The 21,120-nt window shown below is 37.4% G+C and overlaps 1 protein-coding gene across 1 annotated transcript in view; it reads right to left on the minus strand.

The window, feature by feature from the left end:
- Positions 1-4,399: 4,399 nt before the first annotated feature.
- The window catches only part of Elp4 (elongator acetyltransferase complex subunit 4), a 264,679-nt gene continuing 247,958 nt past the window's right edge, over positions 4,400-21,120 (minus strand). Inside the window, exon 10 of the mRNA XM_047516710.1 lies at positions 4,400-6,270. Within this exon, the coding sequence (XP_047372666.1) occupies positions 6,139-6,270 (132 nt within the window). The 3' untranslated portion in view covers positions 4,400-6,138. The remainder of the gene's footprint in view (positions 6,271-21,120) is intronic.

Consider the following 21,120-nt stretch of genomic DNA (forward strand, 5'->3'; position numbering starts at 1 on the left):
TCATTTTGGTGTATTATTTGTAAATGGGCATTTGTATGTTATAATGAAAAAAAAAAAGAACAACGTAGACTGGATGGATGTTTGATCTGTGTTGGTCATGAAGTTGTTTAAAGAAAAAAAAAAGGAAACCATGATCAACAAGATTTGCCACGAATTTAAGAGTTTTATCAAGATATATCGAATACTTCTACCCATCTGTTCATAGTTTATGGACTGATGTTCCAAGTTTGTATCATTCCTTTGCATATAATTAAACCTGGAACAACATGCACTAGATTTATGTAAGAAATATCTGTTGGTTTTCCAAAGGTTGTTAACGGATAAAGTTTATGTGCAAAAAAGGGTAAGATATAAATTCAAGGAAGAAAAAAGTTGATAGCTAAAAGGTAGAGTGTGTCTTCGATATAATCCAATTTGTTTTATGTCAAAATGTAAGTATTTGTCTTCCCTAGAAATCCTCAGAATGATTTCTATAATAAAGTTAATTTCATTTATATTTGACAAGAATACTCTATAGATGTTTTATACACATTTTCATGCAATCATACGTTTCTTTTTTGGCCAGCAAAAGTTAATTGTTCTTAGATATAGTTGTATTACTGTTCACAGTCCAATCATTTTGTGCATCTAGATTTCATTCCTAATCAATTAAAAGTGCTTGCAAGAGTTTTAAACTTAAGTGTTTTGAAGTTGTTCACAACTACATATCAAAATTAACCATTGTTGATTGTAAAAACCATGCCAAAGCATTTGTATTTCCTTTATTATACTATTTTCTTTTTAACCTTATAGTGTGGTGTTACAAATTTTGTTTCCATGTTAGATTAACATTCTAAAACCAATGGTTACTTTCATACATACCCTATTTTGACATCCTGATGACCCTTAAAGAAAAAATTCTCACAGATAGCATCAATCAGAAGTGTGTTAGAAAAACATTCCAATTAAAACTATGTGTAGATCTGTGCCCATGTACACCCAGAGTGTGTGTGTGTGTGTGTGTGTATATATATATATATATATATATACATATATATATATATATATATATATATATATATATATATATGGAATGGTTAGACATTTAATTAAAAAACTTTCAAGGTCTAAAAACAATTTTAAAATGCAAGAAACTATCAACTAGGAATGGTGTTTTGAATTAGGGCTGGCATTTTCAATCTGGGCAGATTTCCATTGTCAGCCTGTTTCAACAATGATTTCACTGAAGTATATTCAAAAGTAGATTTCTTAAACAGGACTCTCTGAAAGCTGTTGCCTTTCTCAGATAGGGCCTCTCTCTTTTCTCTCTCCCTCCCCTTTGCACAAGAGGCATCATTTCCCATTGAACCACTACAGCTGTTCCCATTTGAATCTTGCTTTCTGTGCGGTAGTGGATGGTTGGAGGGTGGAGGGGGGGATGTTGCATGTCAAGGAATAATGAGCACAGACACATCAACAGACGACAACAAAGCGGACTGTGACTGGCCGGTGGGAGTTAAAGGCCTTCAGTCATTGGCAGCTTAAGCCAAACATTCCCAAATCTATGAAGCAGGGCCCATTGTTGGTCAGTTGTTATTTGCAATGAAGCACAGATCTGATCATGTTTAAAGTGGCGGCACGCAGGGCAGGAGTGCTTGAGCCCAAGCAAAGGATGGAAAAAAAATAAGCCTTTGTTGGGTTAAAAAAAGGCCTGTCTGAGACTGTTATTTCTTTCTGTTCTGAGCAACATATAAATCAGTATAGATAAGTTTTCTCCTGCAAACTTCAGTAAAAAGACTGGGGGTTCTGGTAGTTTGGATTAAAATGCTCACACATGCAAAAACCTCTGGGGGAGAAAAGATCTGCTTCCTCTGAATTGCATTTTTTTTTTTTAATCCCCAAAGGCAAATGTTCAGAAATATAGAAATTAACTGGAGGATTTAAACATAACCTTCTAGTTCAACATCTACTGTTTCCTAGTTAAAGAATTATTTGTGAACAGATAATTGAGACTCATCTCTCTGGCATGCTATATATTAATAACTTTATTCCACCAGAGTTGCTTTACATTTAGAGACACCTTCCTAAGTTGATTGCAGTTTTTCTATGTGTGCATGTAGTTTTATTCGATGTCAGCCTGCACTGCATGCTGGCACTTCTGCATTGTTGGTACTATAGCTCGAGCAGACATTTCTACCTCCTGACATTTTGCAGCCTCCATTCCCTGAGGGATGTGTGCTAAGGGAACTGTCAGAGAAGGGTTATGTGAGTGTGTGCTGCAGCAGCTGTTGGCTGGCTTACATCTTCTCTGCAAGAAGGGACTGTTTCCAACTGGCCATGATTCGGGCCAGGGTCAGGAAGTTGGTGCTGACCCATGGCTCTGTTGTGTAGAGAATACAGACTTTGGAGAACTGGGTGTGGTGTGCTGGGTGCAAGAGCTGGGGGTGGGAGAGAGGGAGTAATGGGAGCTGAGGATCTGTGTGTGTGCACATGGGCACGTATACATGTCCTCTGAGGGTCAGGATTTCCAGGGCACAGTGGCGCAGCCTGGTTTAGTCTGAAGAAGCGGCTGTTCAGCTGCAGAAAAGCCCTCTGGTCCAGCAGGATGGGAACGGCTGCCTTGCCTTCTGCCCACACCCTAGGGAGATGAGTCCTCCTTCTGAATGGAGCTACAGGCCCTCTCAGGGACAGGGTTGCAGACACTCTGGTTGCAGTGCCTGGGAGTTGGCCTTTTATTTGTTGTAAAATAATTTATTTTTGTTTATTTATTTAATGATATGTATGTTTATATATTTGTCAATGGGAAATCTGCAGGGATGTCTTGATACCATTTTCCAGGATGACAGTGTATTTGTGATGTCCTCAGTCGAAATAGGACTTACACCTAAAAATTGACTCCAAATTTGATTTAGGAAAACCAGGTGAACAGGATTAGAGCTGAATTGCTCCAGATAAAATGTGCTTTTTACTGTAATAAATTTCCAAGGGTATTTTTTTCCTCCAAAGCTGTGCCTCTTAACTCTTAAATAACAAGCCACAGGCTTCTTGATATGGCTCACATAACATTTTCCCTACTTTTTATCATAACTAGGTTTCCTAAGATTATCTTTGTACTATTATTTTAAGACTCAACTTTGTTCTGTGAATGTTTGTCATCTTAAGATGGTGTTTATATGCTCCTGCTTATTTCTTTATGCTCTGGGCCTTAAACGCCCCCCCCCCCACTTTTTTATTTTTATGTTTTGGATGTTTGGTTCACCAAGGCCCACAATATATATTATTCTCACACCCCCCCACCCCGCCCTTGGTCCTGGATGACCACACTGTTCAGTTTTAGTTACTTAGGGTTACTGTCACTTAATTTCGATGCTACTGATGGTAACTATCTTTGCAGAACAGTAGCATGATGTCTTGGAAATAACAGTAATGGTGAACTGAAACAAGTGAATAGGGGTTTCCCCACTCCCCTTTTGTTTGTGTGTATGTATGTGTCTCATTTGTTGAAATTAAAAGATAGAGAAGGAATTGATTGCAGAGACCCTTCCTTTTTAAGTATTTTTATTTGGTTTAGTGTTAGTATTTGAAGATCCTGGAGGTAGAAAGAATAAATGGAAGAGAGAAAGAGAAAAGTGGATTGTTTGGTGGCTACTAAAAAGAATTCAGAAGGTCTTAGAACCCCAGTACCTGAGCAGACTGCAGTAGTCAAAATATTTACCTCATGTTAAAGAAAGGCTGATCTAGCGTAAGAAATGAACACCATACAGGGTTTTGAAGTTCATATACTGGAAACATTTAAAAGATATGAGGACATTTCAGATACTATGTTTGGCATTGTTCTTATGTATTTATGTCTTTGAGTCAAGTTCATAATTGAAGAAAATCCATAAGAGTATCTATTTCATAAGATATCAGAAGGGTGTATATATACATACAGCAGAATTTTTCAAGACCAATATTTTTATGTAATAAGTTACTAGGGCAATGAGGAAAAAAAATAATGCTTCCAGAAGAAAGGAAAATACATTTTTAGAGTAGGTTTCTATCATAGAAAAACAAAGCACTTGGACCTGATTTTTTGGAAAGCCCAGGTACTCTTATTATTCAAAATGCACTTTTATTGAGTTTGGAAAGTTTCTTATATTTACAATATGGGTTCAAATATGCACATTCAATTTTTATAGTACATACCTATTTGCAAAGCATATATTAACTAGTAATTGGCTGTTAATTTTATAGATATGGTAACCAGGGAAGTAAATCAATGACCTACTAAGTATTTTGACAAGCAATTTACATATCTGATGACCTCATATTTCCTTTTCAGAGTTATATGCTATGTAATTGTTTTGTTGTGTTTTTGTATAAAATGAATCACAACACAGAAAGAAAAAGGTTAGAGTTATTAAAATAATAACTGGACTACAATATTCATTTGAATTTATTCACTTTGTTCACAATGCATTCAAAGGACACAGCAAAGCTTTTGTGGAGTATCTGCATAACATTATTTATTATCTATGGACTAAATTGATTTTTTGAAGTTGCTTTAAATCTTAAAAGCACCATTGCTTTATATAAAGCCCTTTAATTTTAACTGACAGATCAATTCTGAAACTTTATTTTGAAAAGAAAATGGGGAAGAATTTGCGTCTTTAGAATTAAAAGAGATGAAAAAAATAAACCAGACATTCTAAAAAAATAGAATAAACCCGATTTTTTCGTACTAATGAAATAGCGGGTGACAAATAGTTGTCTTTTGATTTTGATCACAAAAAATAAACTGGTAGTGACAGGATATGATGGAGAGATTTGACATCCTGGCAAATCACTGTCATTGATTCAATTATTCTAATTCTGAATAAAAGCTGTATACAGTATGTGTTTATGCTACAGTGGGTTTTTTTTTAAGTGACTGACATTCATCATATTGGTTAGACAGTTTTAAAAACCTAGTCTTTGTTTTCTACAATGTTGTCAAGAGCAAATAAAATATAATTTGCAGTATATTAAAAGCAAACTGCTCGAAAATGCTAGTTATAACTACTTCAAAATATTCTAATATAATTGAAAATGTATTTTGGAAATTCAGTCTCTCCTAATGGAATGATAAGTGTCTTTAAAAATTGAGATGCTTTACTTAAATATGCAAGTTACTTTTTAACTTTTACTTTTAGTCTATGAATTTGCAAAAGCTTTGAGAATATGCAACTATGATTCAAAAAAACCTCATGTTTTATATGAAAACTGGGGCAAAATGCTATATTCCCCCAAAGATATGTTTATTTGGTTAAAAATTTACATATTCACCTAATGTTCATAATTAACAAAGGGTTTACATGATGCAATGGAAATCTGAGTTACTCTCATTTTTCTCTTTGTCTTGGACCTATATTGCAAAAATCTCTCACCAAGCTTCAATACGTGCTTCCCCCACTATCCTAGTATTATCATAGCTGTCAGTTTGAATTTCAATCCTGAATTATATCTGTTGACATAATTTCATAGTGCTGATTTCAATTGTTTAGGATTACTAAATAGAAGACCATCAACTTCTTTTTCTATGCTTTCTATCACTCAAGTTCTTTATATTTATTAACTACTATGGCAGATTAATTATCTTAAACAGAGTCTGAATCCCCAATATTATTTTGTCTTCATCAGTTTAATAATAGGCTACATAAATGCAAATTTATTTCATAGATTTGCAAACAAAATTTTCTTTAAAAAAAAACCCTCAGCATTTTTGGTGGCAAATGACTTTTTCAGAAAAAAAGATAAAATGTTTTTGAATACAACCTGAATTTCTTGTTTCACATGCTACTTGCTGTAACATGTGCTTTCCCATGATACTAAGTGCCTTACCTCATGCACACTAATGACCACTGTAAGGCATTTTGATTTCTTCTAACCTTTTTCCCCATTTACTTAAAAATAAATGATTTATTTTCTCTGGAAATAGCAAAAACAAAATTCCAAAATAAAAGTATTTCTGTACAAAAAGTTGGTTACAAAAAGCAGAATGGTGGCCCCATTTTGAAATCTTAACTGTGTTTTTAAGGATTGGAGGGTCAAATCATTAAGAAAAATATTTACATAAGCTATTAGCAATCATAATTAGAGTGTCATGTAATTCTGCATGCAGTGACTAAGGAGGAATCCCTAGAAGTCCAGGTGCTTCTTGCCTCCGGCCATCGTGCCACAGCCTGGGCCCAGCAGCTTGGCGGATTCTGCCAGATCCTGTTTGCTTGAGCGGCTCACTGTGTCTGACAAGTCTGGAGGCAAATGCAGTCGCTATGGCAGGAGATTTCAGGAGAAGGGGAAAAAAAAGAACAACAAAAAAAAAAATTAAATTTTGCTTTCGCCAGCATACTTCAGAGTATAATATTATGCTCTGTTGATCAGCATTTAGTCTTGCATATAAAATTCCTGCTAAAACAATTCTTCAGATTGAAGCCCAATATAATCACATCCTATTCTTACTAGAGTTTTACAAATTATAGCCATTGCAGAAACTGGACCAAGAATTCTAGTGGAACATTTTCAGAGTCCAAATCTAAATGCATTAAGATTTTTTCTATACATAAATGCACAAATTGAAAAATATCACCTAAATAATATCAGGGTTTCACCCCCCCTCCCCTTATGGCCTTGTTTTAATCAGACTCCAAAATGCTCTTTTTTTTTTTTTTTTTTTTTTTGTGAGGGGTGGTTCAAGGATTGAACCCAAAGGCTCTTTACCAAGGAGCTACATCCCCAGTCCTTTTAACTTTTCATTTGAAAGAAGGTCTTGCTAAGTTGCTGAGGCTGACCTCAAACTTGTGATCCTCCTGCCTCAGCCTTCTGAATCACTGGTATTACAGGCATGTGCCACTATGCCTGACTCTAAAATGCTTTTAAAATAAAATGTAACTTCTCAGGAATTATGTGTTCCCACATATGCTTTTTTCTCTTTGTCTATAAGTTGACCTGATGATTATCTTTCAAGGCTAATACTTTTTCTAGGAACTTTCATACAAATGTTGACATAAGGCAAAAAATGATACCAATCAGAGGACCGATAATTTTCAAATGCTCAGGTAGGTTCACTAAAACATCTGTTACAGGCCTTGGTAAGTTTTTTTATGCACAGTGTTGGGTCATGTTTTCAAAAATAAATTTCACTGTGAATTATCACTCCATCCCAATTGTTTCTGTTAATACAGGTTGATTTAAGCATGGTCTCTAACTGACCATAATGATAGAAATTCATGTAACTAGGAAAATATATTCATATTGGTGTTTTGAAAAGAATATCAAATTCCTTTAACTATCATCATTCCTAATCTGTAATTTGTTTAATAAAAATCCAAGTTTAAAGGGGAGAACAGTGACTCTCCATATCAGTGGATTCCACAGTCATGGAGTCAACCAATTACAGCTTGAAAATATTTGGAAAAAATTGTGTTTATGTACTGAACATGAACAGATACTTTTCTTGTCATTATTCTCTAACCAATATAGTACAACACCTATTTACATAGCATTTACATTGTATTAGGTATTATAGGTAATCTAGAGGTGATTTAAAGTATACAGGAAGATGGGTGCAGGTTGTATGCAAATACTGTGCCACTTTGTAGAAGGGACTTAAGCATCAACAGATTTTGGTATCCACAGGAGTCCTGGAACCAATCCCCCACAGTTACAAAGGATGACTGTATCTATTGTGTGGGGCACAAAAGGGGTGTGGGAGACCAAAGGTAAGGCAGGATGGGGCTTGCCACTGATGATCAACCAGAGCCTTCTAGAGATGACCAGACAGAGGACACCCTTCATTTGGAAAACTCCCTTCAATATGGAAAAAAAAAAAGTGATAAAAAGGGTAGAACCATCTTTTGTGTCCAAATATTGCAATCTGCAAGCATATGTCCCAGCTAGTTTATTTTCTGATGAAACGCTTGTTTGTTGTCATGTAAACACAAGCTGTGTGCAAATGATCAAAATGTTTTAAAACATTTAAAATATCTTATTAAAATTTCTTCCTTGATTTCACTTTGACTAGGCTTAACCTTTAATAAAAATATATTTAGGATGAAAGACACTACTATACAGATGCATAGCCAACAAAGATATCAGAAAGCTCAGACAAGTCAAGAAAAGCTGCGACATTCATATAGTAACATTCACACACAGCTAGTCATTTGTGTCCTTAGCACTCAGCCCATCACTTATTAAGTAATTAACGTCTATTTTTTTGAGTGATAAAAAGATTTCAAACGAGACATGTTTGTTTCTTTGTTGTAGATAATTTTTTCATTTCTTTACACTCTAGTTTGTTCCAGAAAGGATTTCAGGCAGAAATGACAACATGAAAGTCTCAGGAAACTAAAAAGAACAGTGACTCTAAAAGTTGATGTTACAAATATATTTGTACCGTTAGCTCTGTCAAGGTCCATGTGAGAAAAGAGGAGGGAAAGAGATCTTTAATTACATGTCTGAGTCCTTCCTTAAGATTGTGTAATCATTGCTAATGAATACAGCAAAAATCACTAAGATACATACATGATTTGAAGGTTATTGGTAACTTAGAAAATTGCCACAAAGAAATGGATATATGCAGGCACCCATGCATGTATGTTTACTTATGCTTGGAACTTCACAGATGATGTCAGATGGTGATTAGGCATTTTAGAAAATCAACTGGAGTCAACAAATATTTAGAATCTAAAAGGACATGTGAACAGAGCATTTTCTATGTGCCTCCTTTGCTTACAATCCAGTAACACAAAAGAAGCACATAGGAAACCCTCAATAGTGACACTCCAAGTTACAGATTAGAAGAGCTGAGACAAGGAGAGATCATGGTGGGGAAAGGGAGCAGTAAAAGGTTCAAGGAGATGGAATCTCAGCTCAGTCTAAGTGATAAACTGGATTCTGACATGTTGAATGGGAATTTGCCTAACAGTAGTGCCAATATATCTAAGATTATAGGATGTATTTGACTGAAATGTCATCCTGCTCTGATAATCTAAGTGGAGAAGCTTGTACAGTTTATTGAGGACTAGCAAAATAAAATTTATTTCAGGAGCTCATCTATTTGCTAGTTGACTGGCTAAACATTTCTCTTCCTCTCCTTTTCCAGGCATCAAATTTGAGCCAGTTGGCTGAAAAGCCCTTCATAGCAAAAGTAGCTAAATGTGACATGTGACACACTTGGCAATCTTTCAGGTTGAATGGTTTTAAAGAAAAGTCACATATAATTTGTGTGCAACTTCTGAGCATAAAAATTGGGGGTGGTATGATTAATTGCTCCTAAATAAACACTACATCATAAAGCGAGCTGTATACTCATGTCCTTAGAAAAAGCCCAATTACAGCTCTTGGAAGTATGTGCATCTATGTGCAGTTTTGCCTGCTTTTGTTGACTATCACTTGAATGTGAACACCACGCAGTCTAATTCTCAAGCAGTGGGTTTTGTTTTCTTTCTTTCTGGGCCTCCCCTGTGTACCACGTCAGTGCAATGTGAAGCAGCGAGGAAGAACGAGAGATCAGGTTCCAGGCTTGCCAGGTGTGTCAGGGAGTTTTCCTTTGAGGCTTCCAAAGCCTTTACCACTTGACATGTAAATGTTCAGATGTTGCTGTACCCCAGATCTGTCTTCTAAAAAACATGCTGCAAGATACTCTGTACAGCAAGGTGGCCTCCTTTAGACAACTGCAAAGCTGCAGGGTACATAAACTTTTAGATGTTGAAGTTTTATAATGGTTTAAATAAAAATCAAACTATAATAAAAATGACTAGGATGCAAGCATGAAATTATTCTCATCCTTATAAACCAAATCAACATGTTCTTCATTCTCCATTTTATACCTGGGGTCCTCAGGCAAGGGCCCACGCAAAAAGAAACCTCACGCTGAGCTGAATTTTTTCTTCCACTTGATTTTCCTTTTCTCAGATTCTGGGACAAAAGGACTCTACTGATGATGCAAGAGATGGATAACTGGCTGGCTGCCTGCCTACTTTTTCCATCAGTGTCTTGTCAAAAATGATTTCTCTGTAGGAAAAGGTTCTGTGTAAGGCAGGGCAACTTCTAAGCTTCCTGCACAGGCCTGGATGATATACAGTGATCCCACAGGCTCAGCAGATCCTTTCTCTTGAAGCTGCAAGGTGGGGAACAGCAAGGGTACCAAATACTCTGGCAGGTTAGTGGGGGATTCCGTCAAAAGGCACCTGTGGGTCATTAGGAGGCCCACAGTCATAACAAAGGAACAGCAGCAGAAGTGATTTGCTTAGTGCTCCAAAGGGTACCAAGGAGAACTGGACTTTGAAATTCCTGCCTCTTTGCCTATCTCTCTGTCTCTGCTGAGCTTAACCACTGTATATTTTGTTCCTTCTGAGTCAGCAACAAAACTGATCCTATAGACACACAGAATTGGATTTCCTGGCTCAATAGTTCCCTCCCTAATTCTTTTTCTCCCAGCCTGCCAGACCTGTGTTCAGCACTCACAGTTCCCAGACAGAAGGGGCAAGATAATGAATCTAGATTACACCTGGATTTGAGACAAATTGCAGGTAAATACCCATTAAAATAAGTTTAATCAATTTATATTTTTCATATTTTGCCAAGACCAAACCACCAGGGACTGTTTGTTTTCTGAAAACAATTGATGTAGTACATTTTCACCTTTAGCAGACAAGTGGAGATTTCTTTTAATTATTTAACATTTTTCAGATGTTCTCTGATAAGTTGCATTGCCCAGAATCATGGAAATAAGCATTAGTAGTTCAGAATACTTATAATATTCATTTTTCTTTAAAACATAGCCAATTTAAATGAAAACTTGTACACATCTTATATAGGTTATATAGGTTCTATGTTGACCCCTTAACAAACACAGGGACACTGTCCCTCTGTCTCCTCTTCCTGGGCTCTGGTATAGATGAAGCAGACATTATGGTACAAGAGCACCGGAAACTCAAGTAGAGAGGGACGGTTTGACACCTACCTGTGCCATTCACTGTCACTGTGTCCTTGGGCAAGTCAATTTACCTAAGCCTCAATGTTCCCACCTATCACCGGGGAATAACTGTCCCCCTCACAAGACTATTAGATGTACAAATATTTTGTGAACTATTAAGTACTACACTAATTTATTTACACCTGTTCTTGCTCCAGAGAATATCTCCGGTGGCTCATAAAGATACATATGACACAGGAGAATAGGAACAAGTGAATTTAAAGGGGCCAGGAAATGAATCTAGAAATATAATGAACTATACATAATAATAAATGCAACAATTGAATTGGATTTAGCCACCAAGTCTCAGTGAGTAACCTGGCAGCTGAGTGTTTGGTATACCTTGCCCTCTACTGAAGCTCTGCAAAGAAATACAAAGGAAACTGCACTCACAATCCCCCGACACTTCATGAGGCAGGAGGGGAGATGGGGCATGTCAGATCCCAGGCTTCTGGGCCAGGGTGAATGTGCATGGCTGTATTAAGAAGGCTATTTGGGATCCATCTTGTTAAAAGAATCCATCTTTTCCGGGTGTTTTCATGGCTGACAAAATAATTAATAAAGGAAATGTCAGAAGATGCAGTTTCTCCACCTGATATTTAAAAGCATTCCCCCTCTTGACATAATGGGGAGGAAACAAATGAACAAAAGACATGCCATCCTACTCCACTCCAGCCTTCCAGCTGCATGATGCCCTCACCTGCAGGGTGATTTACTGATTTCTGTAACCATATTCTGTGTTATGAACTGCTCTGAATGGTAGGGAATGAATTAGAGTATAGACTAAGTAGCTGTTAATACAGAGACACTCCTGCCCCTTTCAAAAATGGCTTTCAAAAAGCAGAAGTTTATTCTCTCTCACTTTAAAGCCCATAAGTAGGTAATTCTGATCTGGAAGGACTGGTCTGCCAATGTCAACAAGGTGTTCGACTTCTGCAGGATGCTCTTGCTAGCTCTCAGCTGGTTAGAAGGAGAATGAAGCCAAGAAAGCAAGACCTGGAAGTTGGACACATCACTTCTACTCATGCTTGGAACTTAGTTATAACTACCCCTGGCTGCAAAGGACGATGGGAAATGTTTTAAAGTGTGTAAAAATGTTTAACAAACTATTACTATGGAAGGGGGAGTAAATGTATATTGGGAAACTATTGTAGTATGTCACAGTTTTGAGAAAGGCCATAGCAAAATCATCGCTATCCAGAAACATTCACACAGTAGATGAACTACAGCCGACAGCATGGGGCTCCAAGTCTTGGTTTCTGACCAAGGAAATGTGCACCTGATGCTCCCACAAGCCCAAAGGGCAGAAGCCAAAGCAATGTGTTGAGAGCCTCTCTTGCTCTATGTAGACAGAAATATTTCTCTTTCCTCAATGGAAAGATAATTTCCTTCCAGGAACACAGGGAGGAAGATAGAAGGAAGGAGACAGGTGGAGCAGGTTGGATAAAGCTGTCATCACAGTATTGCTATTATTTCCTCACAAGACTTCAGAATGTTGTTTCTACCTGTAAAAATATCCATGTTACCTGCTATTACATAATTGTTATATTTTCACCTTGTTACATTTATATTACTCCATAATTATTACATTATTACCATGTAACATTATATGGCAATTATTCTACTTTGGTTAAAATTTTGCAATGTGCACGATGCTTTTGCCTAATTTTAGTGAATTTTGTATTATTTTCACATAAAAGTAGACCAGAGGAAACAATGCCAGACAAATATTTGCTTTTTTTGGATCAGTAGGTATATTTGGTAGTTGCTGAATATTATTGGAAAAAAAATTCCACTAAATGTGTTCAGGATTTTGGTTTATGTTTTTGCTTGTTTAAGGTCCAATAATTCTCAGGGTTTAAGATTAAAATTGTTTTAATGAATGTCATAATCATACTATATCCTCTGAATTAAAGAAATTTCATTTGGTTCTTCCTGATTGATCTGAAAATTAGACAAAATTTCAGAGCTGGAACACTGCATATTGGCTGCCCATTGAAAAATGCTCAGGTGTGCAATTATTTTGACCGTCAATTATAACTGACAGTATTGTCTTGCCTCCAAATCTGCTTTCACCTCTCTGAAAGCAGATTGTGAAGAACTCACTTGTCTAAACAAAAGTGTGATATGTGAAAAGACATGTGTCTGTAGCAGAGATTGCTCATTTACTCCCAGTATCTATACTTCTTTTCAGAGAGTAAAAGAATCTTTGAATATTAGTGGGGACAAGAATAAAGGCCACATTTCCTAGCTTCTCTTGTCAATAGATGAGGCTGAATAATTAAGTTCTAGTCACTTTATGGAGCAAAAATGCTTCATTTAATGTTAGATGATCTTTGTAAAGGCAGGAAGATGCCATCTACTTACCCTTTCCTCACTGTGGCTATTAGACCTCAGCAAAAAGGTCATGATCCACTCCTCCTCCCTTTCTCATGGATGAGGAATTATTTGGGCTAAAGGAATGTGTAACTACAGCCTGTATCCTTTCTTAATGGATGTGTTCTGGGTACTCAGGACTTCAGATTTCCCTGTCCAAATAAGTACAGAGCCTGCACAGTTCCCTTCCCCAGGTTCTTCTCCCAAGGGTTGACTGTGTACCCTGTGTGTCAACTCTGGGGCCCAAGGAAGAGCCCAGGGATAGTTGTTAGAGGGTTTGCATATGCATCCTGGGTGTCCACAAGCATGTGTGAGTGGTCCTTTGTAGGCAGTAAGGAGGCAGGAGTGAGAAGATAAAGGAGGTAGACTACAGGGCAATTCTCAGTATGTTTCTATGTTCTAGAGTGAAACCCTGATTCTAAGTTTAAATGGGGCTTTTTAAGAAGGTATGTTTGTAAAGGAGGGGAGATAAAACATATTTAATGGCTTGTTGACTCAATAACTTAAATGCTTATGTGCAATTACATGATCCTTTATTTTCGGTCTTGCTCTAGGCTCTGCAAATGTTAGGGACAAACCTAATTTCCCTTTCCCACTTACTGAAATGTGGACTTGAGGGTAGATACTGAAGCAGTATCCTGGGTCACAAAATGGAAGGTATGTTCCAAGGAAGGCAGAGGAAAATGACAGAATGAGTGTAGGAGCTCCTGATACCATCTGGCCACCCAAAGAGCCTTGGGTCACCCAATTGGGCCTTTATGTGAGAGATATACATATTACTTAAGCCACTGCATTTTGGATCTCTATAATAACAGCCTCACCTATATCCTGTTTATACAGAATTTGGCAACTGACATATGGGACACTCAAGTCCTATGACCTAAATACATGTTGACTTAGTGGTTGGAAGATAGGCAGTGAGGTCTGAAGGTGCAGATTGGAAAGCTGGTGATCCTTGTTATGCCTAAGAGGACTTGGAAGGCAAACCTTATACTTCCTAATCATGAAAACATTGGACAAATTCAGAATATTGGTGTGTTTGTTGCTTCCTGCCACTTTTAGTAAAGGCGTTTATAAAAGTGGGGTAAACTCAGGCTAGAACTACAGAATTTGTAAGAAGAGACAGAAGAAATTACAACTCTGTTAAAGGAAGTGTTATGCCTATGACTCACAATCTAAACTGACAAAGGTTGGGTAATTTGGGGTCTTACAGGGTTGAAAACACCCAAACGTTTCTGAACGTGTGCACTGGACCAGGCGAGCATTGCTGAAGATATCTGTACCCCTCAGCCTGTGCTGTATACCTTTATTAACAGGCTGTCCAGAAATGGGAGCCAGCCAAGAGATTACAGTCAGGTCAAGGGTGTCGTCTTCTATTCTTTTAGATGGCTTCAAGGTGGTTAGTCATATGATGAAAGAGAGAAGCAAAGGTAGAATAGAGAGGGCAAAAAATAAGAGTCAGGTCTTACAATGTAACAGTCGTGGTGGACAAGGGGACTAGACAGTGTCTATTCAATCCCAACTGCCTTCTTACCTTGTAAGTGTGGAAAGGCAGATGAGCTTTATCCCATTAGATGCTCTGTACTGGTCTCAGAGGGTGGAAGAGAAGCAGGAGCAGTCTTCCTGCTGCTTAACTAGTGCAACTGGCATTGCTGCAGAGACCTTTTTTTTTTTTCTTTTTGGCACTGGTATTTGGTATCCCAGTGATTAGTCAACAACTTTATGGGAGTTGAGAGGCAGTTGTGAGAGTTGATGCCAGATCAGTGTTTCTGCATGTATAACTTGCTTCATGGGAGTCAAGAAGCAGTTGCAGTGGCAGCTGTGGGACTTACTAGCTCCAAGACTGCAGTAACAGAGGTGTGTCTCTAGTTAGCAGCCTATCTGTGGATCCTAATTCCTCACCTTCCTGACTAGAGCAGAGGCAGCCACTTCCCTGGGGGTCACTTTGGTGGCAGTGTCCTCTGGTGCTTCCAGTTATTTCGCTATTACAAATTTTCCTTCTGCATAAAATAATGTGGTGGTATCTGTTTCCTGTAAATGAATCCTAGAACTATGTCTAGACAAGCTCTTTGGCTGTGATTACTTGTATGTGGAACTAAAGGGAAGCAAATAGTCCAGGAACCTGAAGTCTTGAGGGAATTATATTGCCAAAGAAACCACAAGCCTGATCATAAGTCTATAATTATTCAACTCCTAAAGTAATCCTAGATCTTCAAACCTGATCTACCAATGGATGTGCAGCCCCCAAAGGGCACACTCCTTAATGGTGACTTCATGTAGTCGTGGATGATAATGGACAAGGAATAACTTCCTAAAGGGAAAGAGAAGATAACAGACAAGGAATTTTCTTCTAGGGAGCAGAACCAGGTGCTACAAACTGCTAGGGCAGAGAATTTTTGCACTTTTTAGTCAGTGGGATTTTTCTTCACTCATCCCTTGTGGAAGGGAAGGTATGTGTGGAAAGAATACTGTACATGGATATTTGGGTTCCTAAGGGTTAGGAACTATCATGGAGACTCATAATTATCTTCCAATATCTACTTTCCCTTTTTCCTCTAGTAGTAGAACTTTTGAATACAAGCCATTATGAATAAAGACTTCATTTCTAAGCTTCCCTTGCAGCTAGCTGTGGACCATGTGACAAAGTCCAAAACAATGAGAAAAGAGCAGGAGTGATGTCACAACTTCAGTGTATTCAAATGAATTGAACTCGGCTCAACTGGCATCAATATCTATGCTCTTAATACATTGTGCTCAAACTTTTCTAAGCACTAGAGACAAACCAGTGAACAAGACAGGTAAGGTCTCTGCTTTCATGGAACTCACATGATATTTACATGATTCAAGGAGAGAGTGGCAAGGTATAGGAAAGTAAACAAATGAAGAAGACAATCTGGATAGTGAGAGATGCTTTGAAGATAAGAAAATATGGTGACATGATATTGGCTGTGGGTACTACTCCTGTTGGAGGACTTTCTGAGGAGTACATTTGAGCTAAGATCTAAAATTTGAGAAGAGACCTATAAGACCCAGAGAAAAAAGTTCCAGGCTATGGAGTCCTGGGGCAGGGATAAGCTTAGAATGTTTGAAGGATGGGCAGGGGGAGAAAGAAAGCCAGTTAGCTTTTCTGGAGTAGGTGACAAGCAGGGAGTGGCTGTAAGAAGTGTGGCTTGGTAGGCAGGTGTCAGATCTTGTAGGGTTTGTAAACTGTGGTGAACTTGTGTTTGTCAACTTAAATTTAGTTTTTAAGGGAAAGGGGCAACAAGGAAGTGATAGAAACTTATTTCTATGAACACCAGGGCCATCTTGCCCATATCTTTACCAAGTCACACATGGGCATTTTCTTTTTCTTTTTGTGGTGCTGGGGACCAAATCCAGGGCCTGGAACATGTTAGGCAAGCACTTTACCACTGAGTTATACCCTCAGCCCTTGCATGGATATTTTCAATAATAGAAAACAGTCATCACTGATAAACATGCATGGCTGTTAAAGACTGAATTTTCCAATTCTGTGTACTGGCTGTTCTAACTCCTGTGTTCTTTTGATTCAGAAGAGACATCCTAGCAACTTAATAATCTACTGTTTCCCCCACCCTCACTCACAGCCTCCTCCTGTGGCAAGTGGTGATTTTTAATCTCATGCTTGTCTTCCACGAAGAATCCACATGGAGGGGTTAAACCCTATGTGAAATGTCCATGAGGGAGAAATTCTAGCAGTTTCTGGGAGTGATCTGCAGAGTTTAAATCTCTTTTGAACAATATAAAAACAAGAACATACCACATTTCAGTCTCATTGTTCTTGAACTTTCAGAAATTTAAAAGATATTGGTGAGACAGGTTGTTCTCCTCCCTCATTTCATACATCCACAGAGAACAAACTGGATAGTTCCTAGGGAATGTTGCTTAAAATGGTTCTTACTTTCTAAACTAAATGCAGTATTCTTCATTTTTTTCTTTGGGTTTCTCCTTCATTCTGTTCATTTTATTCCCAGTAATGTTCCAACATGAGCAGGATTTGAAAAAAAAATCACTTAGGTAAAGATTGGAATAATTCAATTTGAAATGTTACCTAAAACTGGAGAGAAAAATCACTGTGAAAGATGCCTTTCCTCTGTGCCCCCCAATTCCAGCTTTTCCTTTGGGATAAAGGAATGGGATGGAGAAGTCACATCTGGCCCCTGCCATCCCTGTGATCCTCTGTGCACCATTTCCTAAACAGGGCTCCTGGTATCTCTTCAGCTGCTTCCCTTCCATTCACCTTTCTTTAGTTGTGTAGCGGGGTTTCTCATTCTGGCAGCATTTTCCCTGGTCTCTAACTGCTGCTTAACCCAAGGCTTCTATGGCCCTGGAACACACAGTGCAGCAGGAGCAGATACGCTCCAGAGTGTATAGAATTTGAATGAAGTTTAAGCAGGGCATCATGGAAAGATGCTTGAAATCTAGAGACTGCTGCTACTATCATAGTAAAGGGAAGAAGATCGGAACCTTTGGGGACTGTCTTTCTGATAGAATCTTCAAGCCTGCATCACCCAGGAAGTCCCTTTTCTACTTGAGATAAGTGAGGAAATATTCTAGAAGCAGTATCATGGGGACTACTCCCCAGGTACCTTAAGAATGCTAAGATATTTTAGGAACATATGGGGTTTTTAGATCTGAATATTGAGTTTGAAAAAAAATATTTTAGGAATAAATTCAAACTACTAATTACATGAGAATTCCTTTTTATCCCCTTTCCTTTTTCTTGTAAACAGTGTGAAATGGAAATACCCTGGAGGTGGAAAAAAAGTAACAATCTTTGTTTCTACTAGAATTCAAACCAATTTTTGTTCCTAACTGTAATCGACACTTCTTACTTGGTAAACCGTTAACAAATAAATGTGTGCATATATCTCAAGGCTGATTCAAATCCTGGAGAGTTTTAGAACGTAACAGGTTCACTATTTAATTTAGGTACTGGCAGAGATTTGACTGATACATAGTTTATGGAATAGATGAATTCTAAAATGTGAAAAGGCAGGAAGCAAGAAATTTTTAAGTCAGATTAATTTACCAGATTGCTTGGATTATTACATTAATGTCAGTCCACTAAATAACTTCCACAAGTGGCAATTTTTGATGAGCACTCCTTTGGGAAATGTAGCAATCATATGATTTTGTACACTGTATAACATATATATGAACCCTAGTTGATTTCCTTTTGGCTGTACACGACTGAGTCCTGAGAGCATAATGGCCAATGTGTTTCTCTGCATAATGCCCTACAGTGTATGCAGAACATTACTCTACAAAGCTCTGAGATGGGGTATGAAGTGCTCAGTGGAAATGGCGATGTAAAACATCATGACAGTACTAAATCTCCCAACTACTCTCTAGTTACTTTGAGACCCCCACATTTAAGGGTCTGCTAGTTCCTGGGTATGAAGAAAGAATTTTTAATGGGGCCAAATGTAGGTGTTTACAAGGGGGAATTGTTGCTTTTTATTAGGAGCTGCCTTATGTTCAATAGTTGTATTTACTTTGTCAAGCTAGCCAGAATTAGAAAATCCCCATTGCTAGGCAGCCTAGAGCGTCTGCGAAGTATTTCTGGGCATTCAGAACTGAAGCATGTGCTGCCCAAAGGCAGGTTTCATTACAGTGTGTTATTTAGTCCTTTTTCGTCCCTCCCTGCCCCCACACCCCCAGATAGGAGCGCTTCTATAACAGGAAATCTTGGTTACTTTATGCTGAAACATATTTACATGACTGAAACACGACAATTAACACATTTGTAAAGCTTGAGGGATAGGCACACTTTAATGGTTTTTTGAAGCAGGCTGATTTCCTGGAGCTTTTAATCTTATTTTATTTTGTTCTGCATGCATGAACAAGTTCTCCTTTACTATAGGTATTTGACGAAGTATACCTGGTATGAATGTGAATGAAATGAAAATAATACAAAAATTAATTTTATATTTTATCTTTGCAAAATAATTCCTAATTTCTTTCATCAGTTAATGTACACTGAGGGTTATGTTATTATTTTTGTCATTTTGTGTTAGCTTTTATGCAAAGACAGGAAGTAAGTTTTTGGTTTGCTGACAAAATGAAATGTGGCTTTATACTGACTGGGTAAAAACTTTCATAATAAATGAAAAGGATCAATTACAACAAAGATTTTCTTCATTCTTCATGGACAGATAAAGTATACTCTCCTAGGTGGTATGCACTTCATATGCTCTAAACTTTTTAACACCCAGGTGATATTAAGTGTGTGACTCTCTCTTTGTGTGTGTATGTGTGTGTGTGTGTGTGTATGTAAAAATATATAACATGACAATGTCATCATGAATATTTTATGATCTTTTATGTCTGAATGTTAATTAATTGCTAAAATCTTGGTAAAACTCAGAAAGAAAAAAAATTGGTAAAGAGCCCTTTGAAATGAAATGAAAATTTCCAAATTCACTGATTTCTGAAACCATGCTAATTCTGGAAACCCCTGTCCCCAACTTTTTCTTAGAAGTTATGGCAAATTTACAAATTACACTGGTTTCACAGTTACCCAGTTCATCCATCTCCCCCTTCACAGACTTCCCTCCTCACCAGTTTCAAAGGGAGCTCGTGAACAGACTGGGCAAAGCCGGAGCCCTCTCTTCACATGCCTTAGGGCAGTGATGGGGCAGCCAAGGCTGAGCACTGAGGGATACAGATTAGAGGTGAGGACATAACTGCAAAGAGTAGCTCTTTGCTGAAGTGACTTCACAGGTAAGAAATAAGCAGCAATTCAAGTCAGTCTTAGATAGAAGGCCTCTTCATGAATAATGGGAAATAAAATTAAAGGATATGAAGCAAATAAAGCGACAAAAAATACTGATGAAAACCAGAAAAGGACAAAATATTTGTGAGTATATAGATAAACAACTGTGCCTACTTTTAGGGTATTTTCTGGGGGGTGTTTATTTGTTTAGTTTAATCAAAATGCATGTTTCTATAGAAATGTTAACAAGAGCTAGGTTTGATTTCCACATGGATAATTTAGAAGTAATTTCTCATACAGATTATTTTCTATTCTTTAAAAACTCATTTGCTTTTACATGTGGAGGATTCTGTGCCCCCTTAACTACTTAACTTTACTATTGAGCTAAATCTGTTTACAAGGAGGTCTGAAAGAGCCTCAAAATGTAGAAGAACTGACCTGATATACCGAATTGACTAAATCCTGTCTCAGGTTTTTGCTGTAGCTGGAAGCAACTTTGGTTCAAGGAGGAACCCTAGTGTCATTTCATCTGGGGTCTGCAGGTATGCTTTGGGAATGTTCCTATCAATATTTGTGAAATTACACTCCAAAATTAAATAGTGAGGGGAAGTGACTACTCTCTAAGTTTTAAAGAGTAAAGTTAAATAAAATATACATATCTGTGTATTTTTACAATTCCCTCAATAATATAAACACACACACAATTTCTTGAGACTTTCAAAGCAAAGAAAAAATAATTTCTGGAAAAAAGACCACTAAATGGTTTTTAAAGTTTAATAATGACAAGTTCTACAACTTAACAAATGATGAAAAAATAAATTTTTACTTTAAAAATATATCAAGTATTGCTATTTGTCTTCTGGTTTTCATTATGATATCTTATGTTCTAAGGGGTATTAGTTTGCTTTAATCAGTTGTAGCAAATACATCAAATACCCAATTAAATATCTTGTAAATTATAGAGTACATTATAAACACATAACAGTTCTGTTTCAAGATGAAAAATTCTAACAACTATCTTTATCATTATATA

This window comes from Sciurus carolinensis, chromosome 11 (assembly GCF_902686445.1).
Source record: "Sciurus carolinensis chromosome 11, mSciCar1.2, whole genome shotgun sequence".
Taxonomy (NCBI): domain Eukaryota; kingdom Metazoa; phylum Chordata; class Mammalia; order Rodentia; family Sciuridae; genus Sciurus; species Sciurus carolinensis.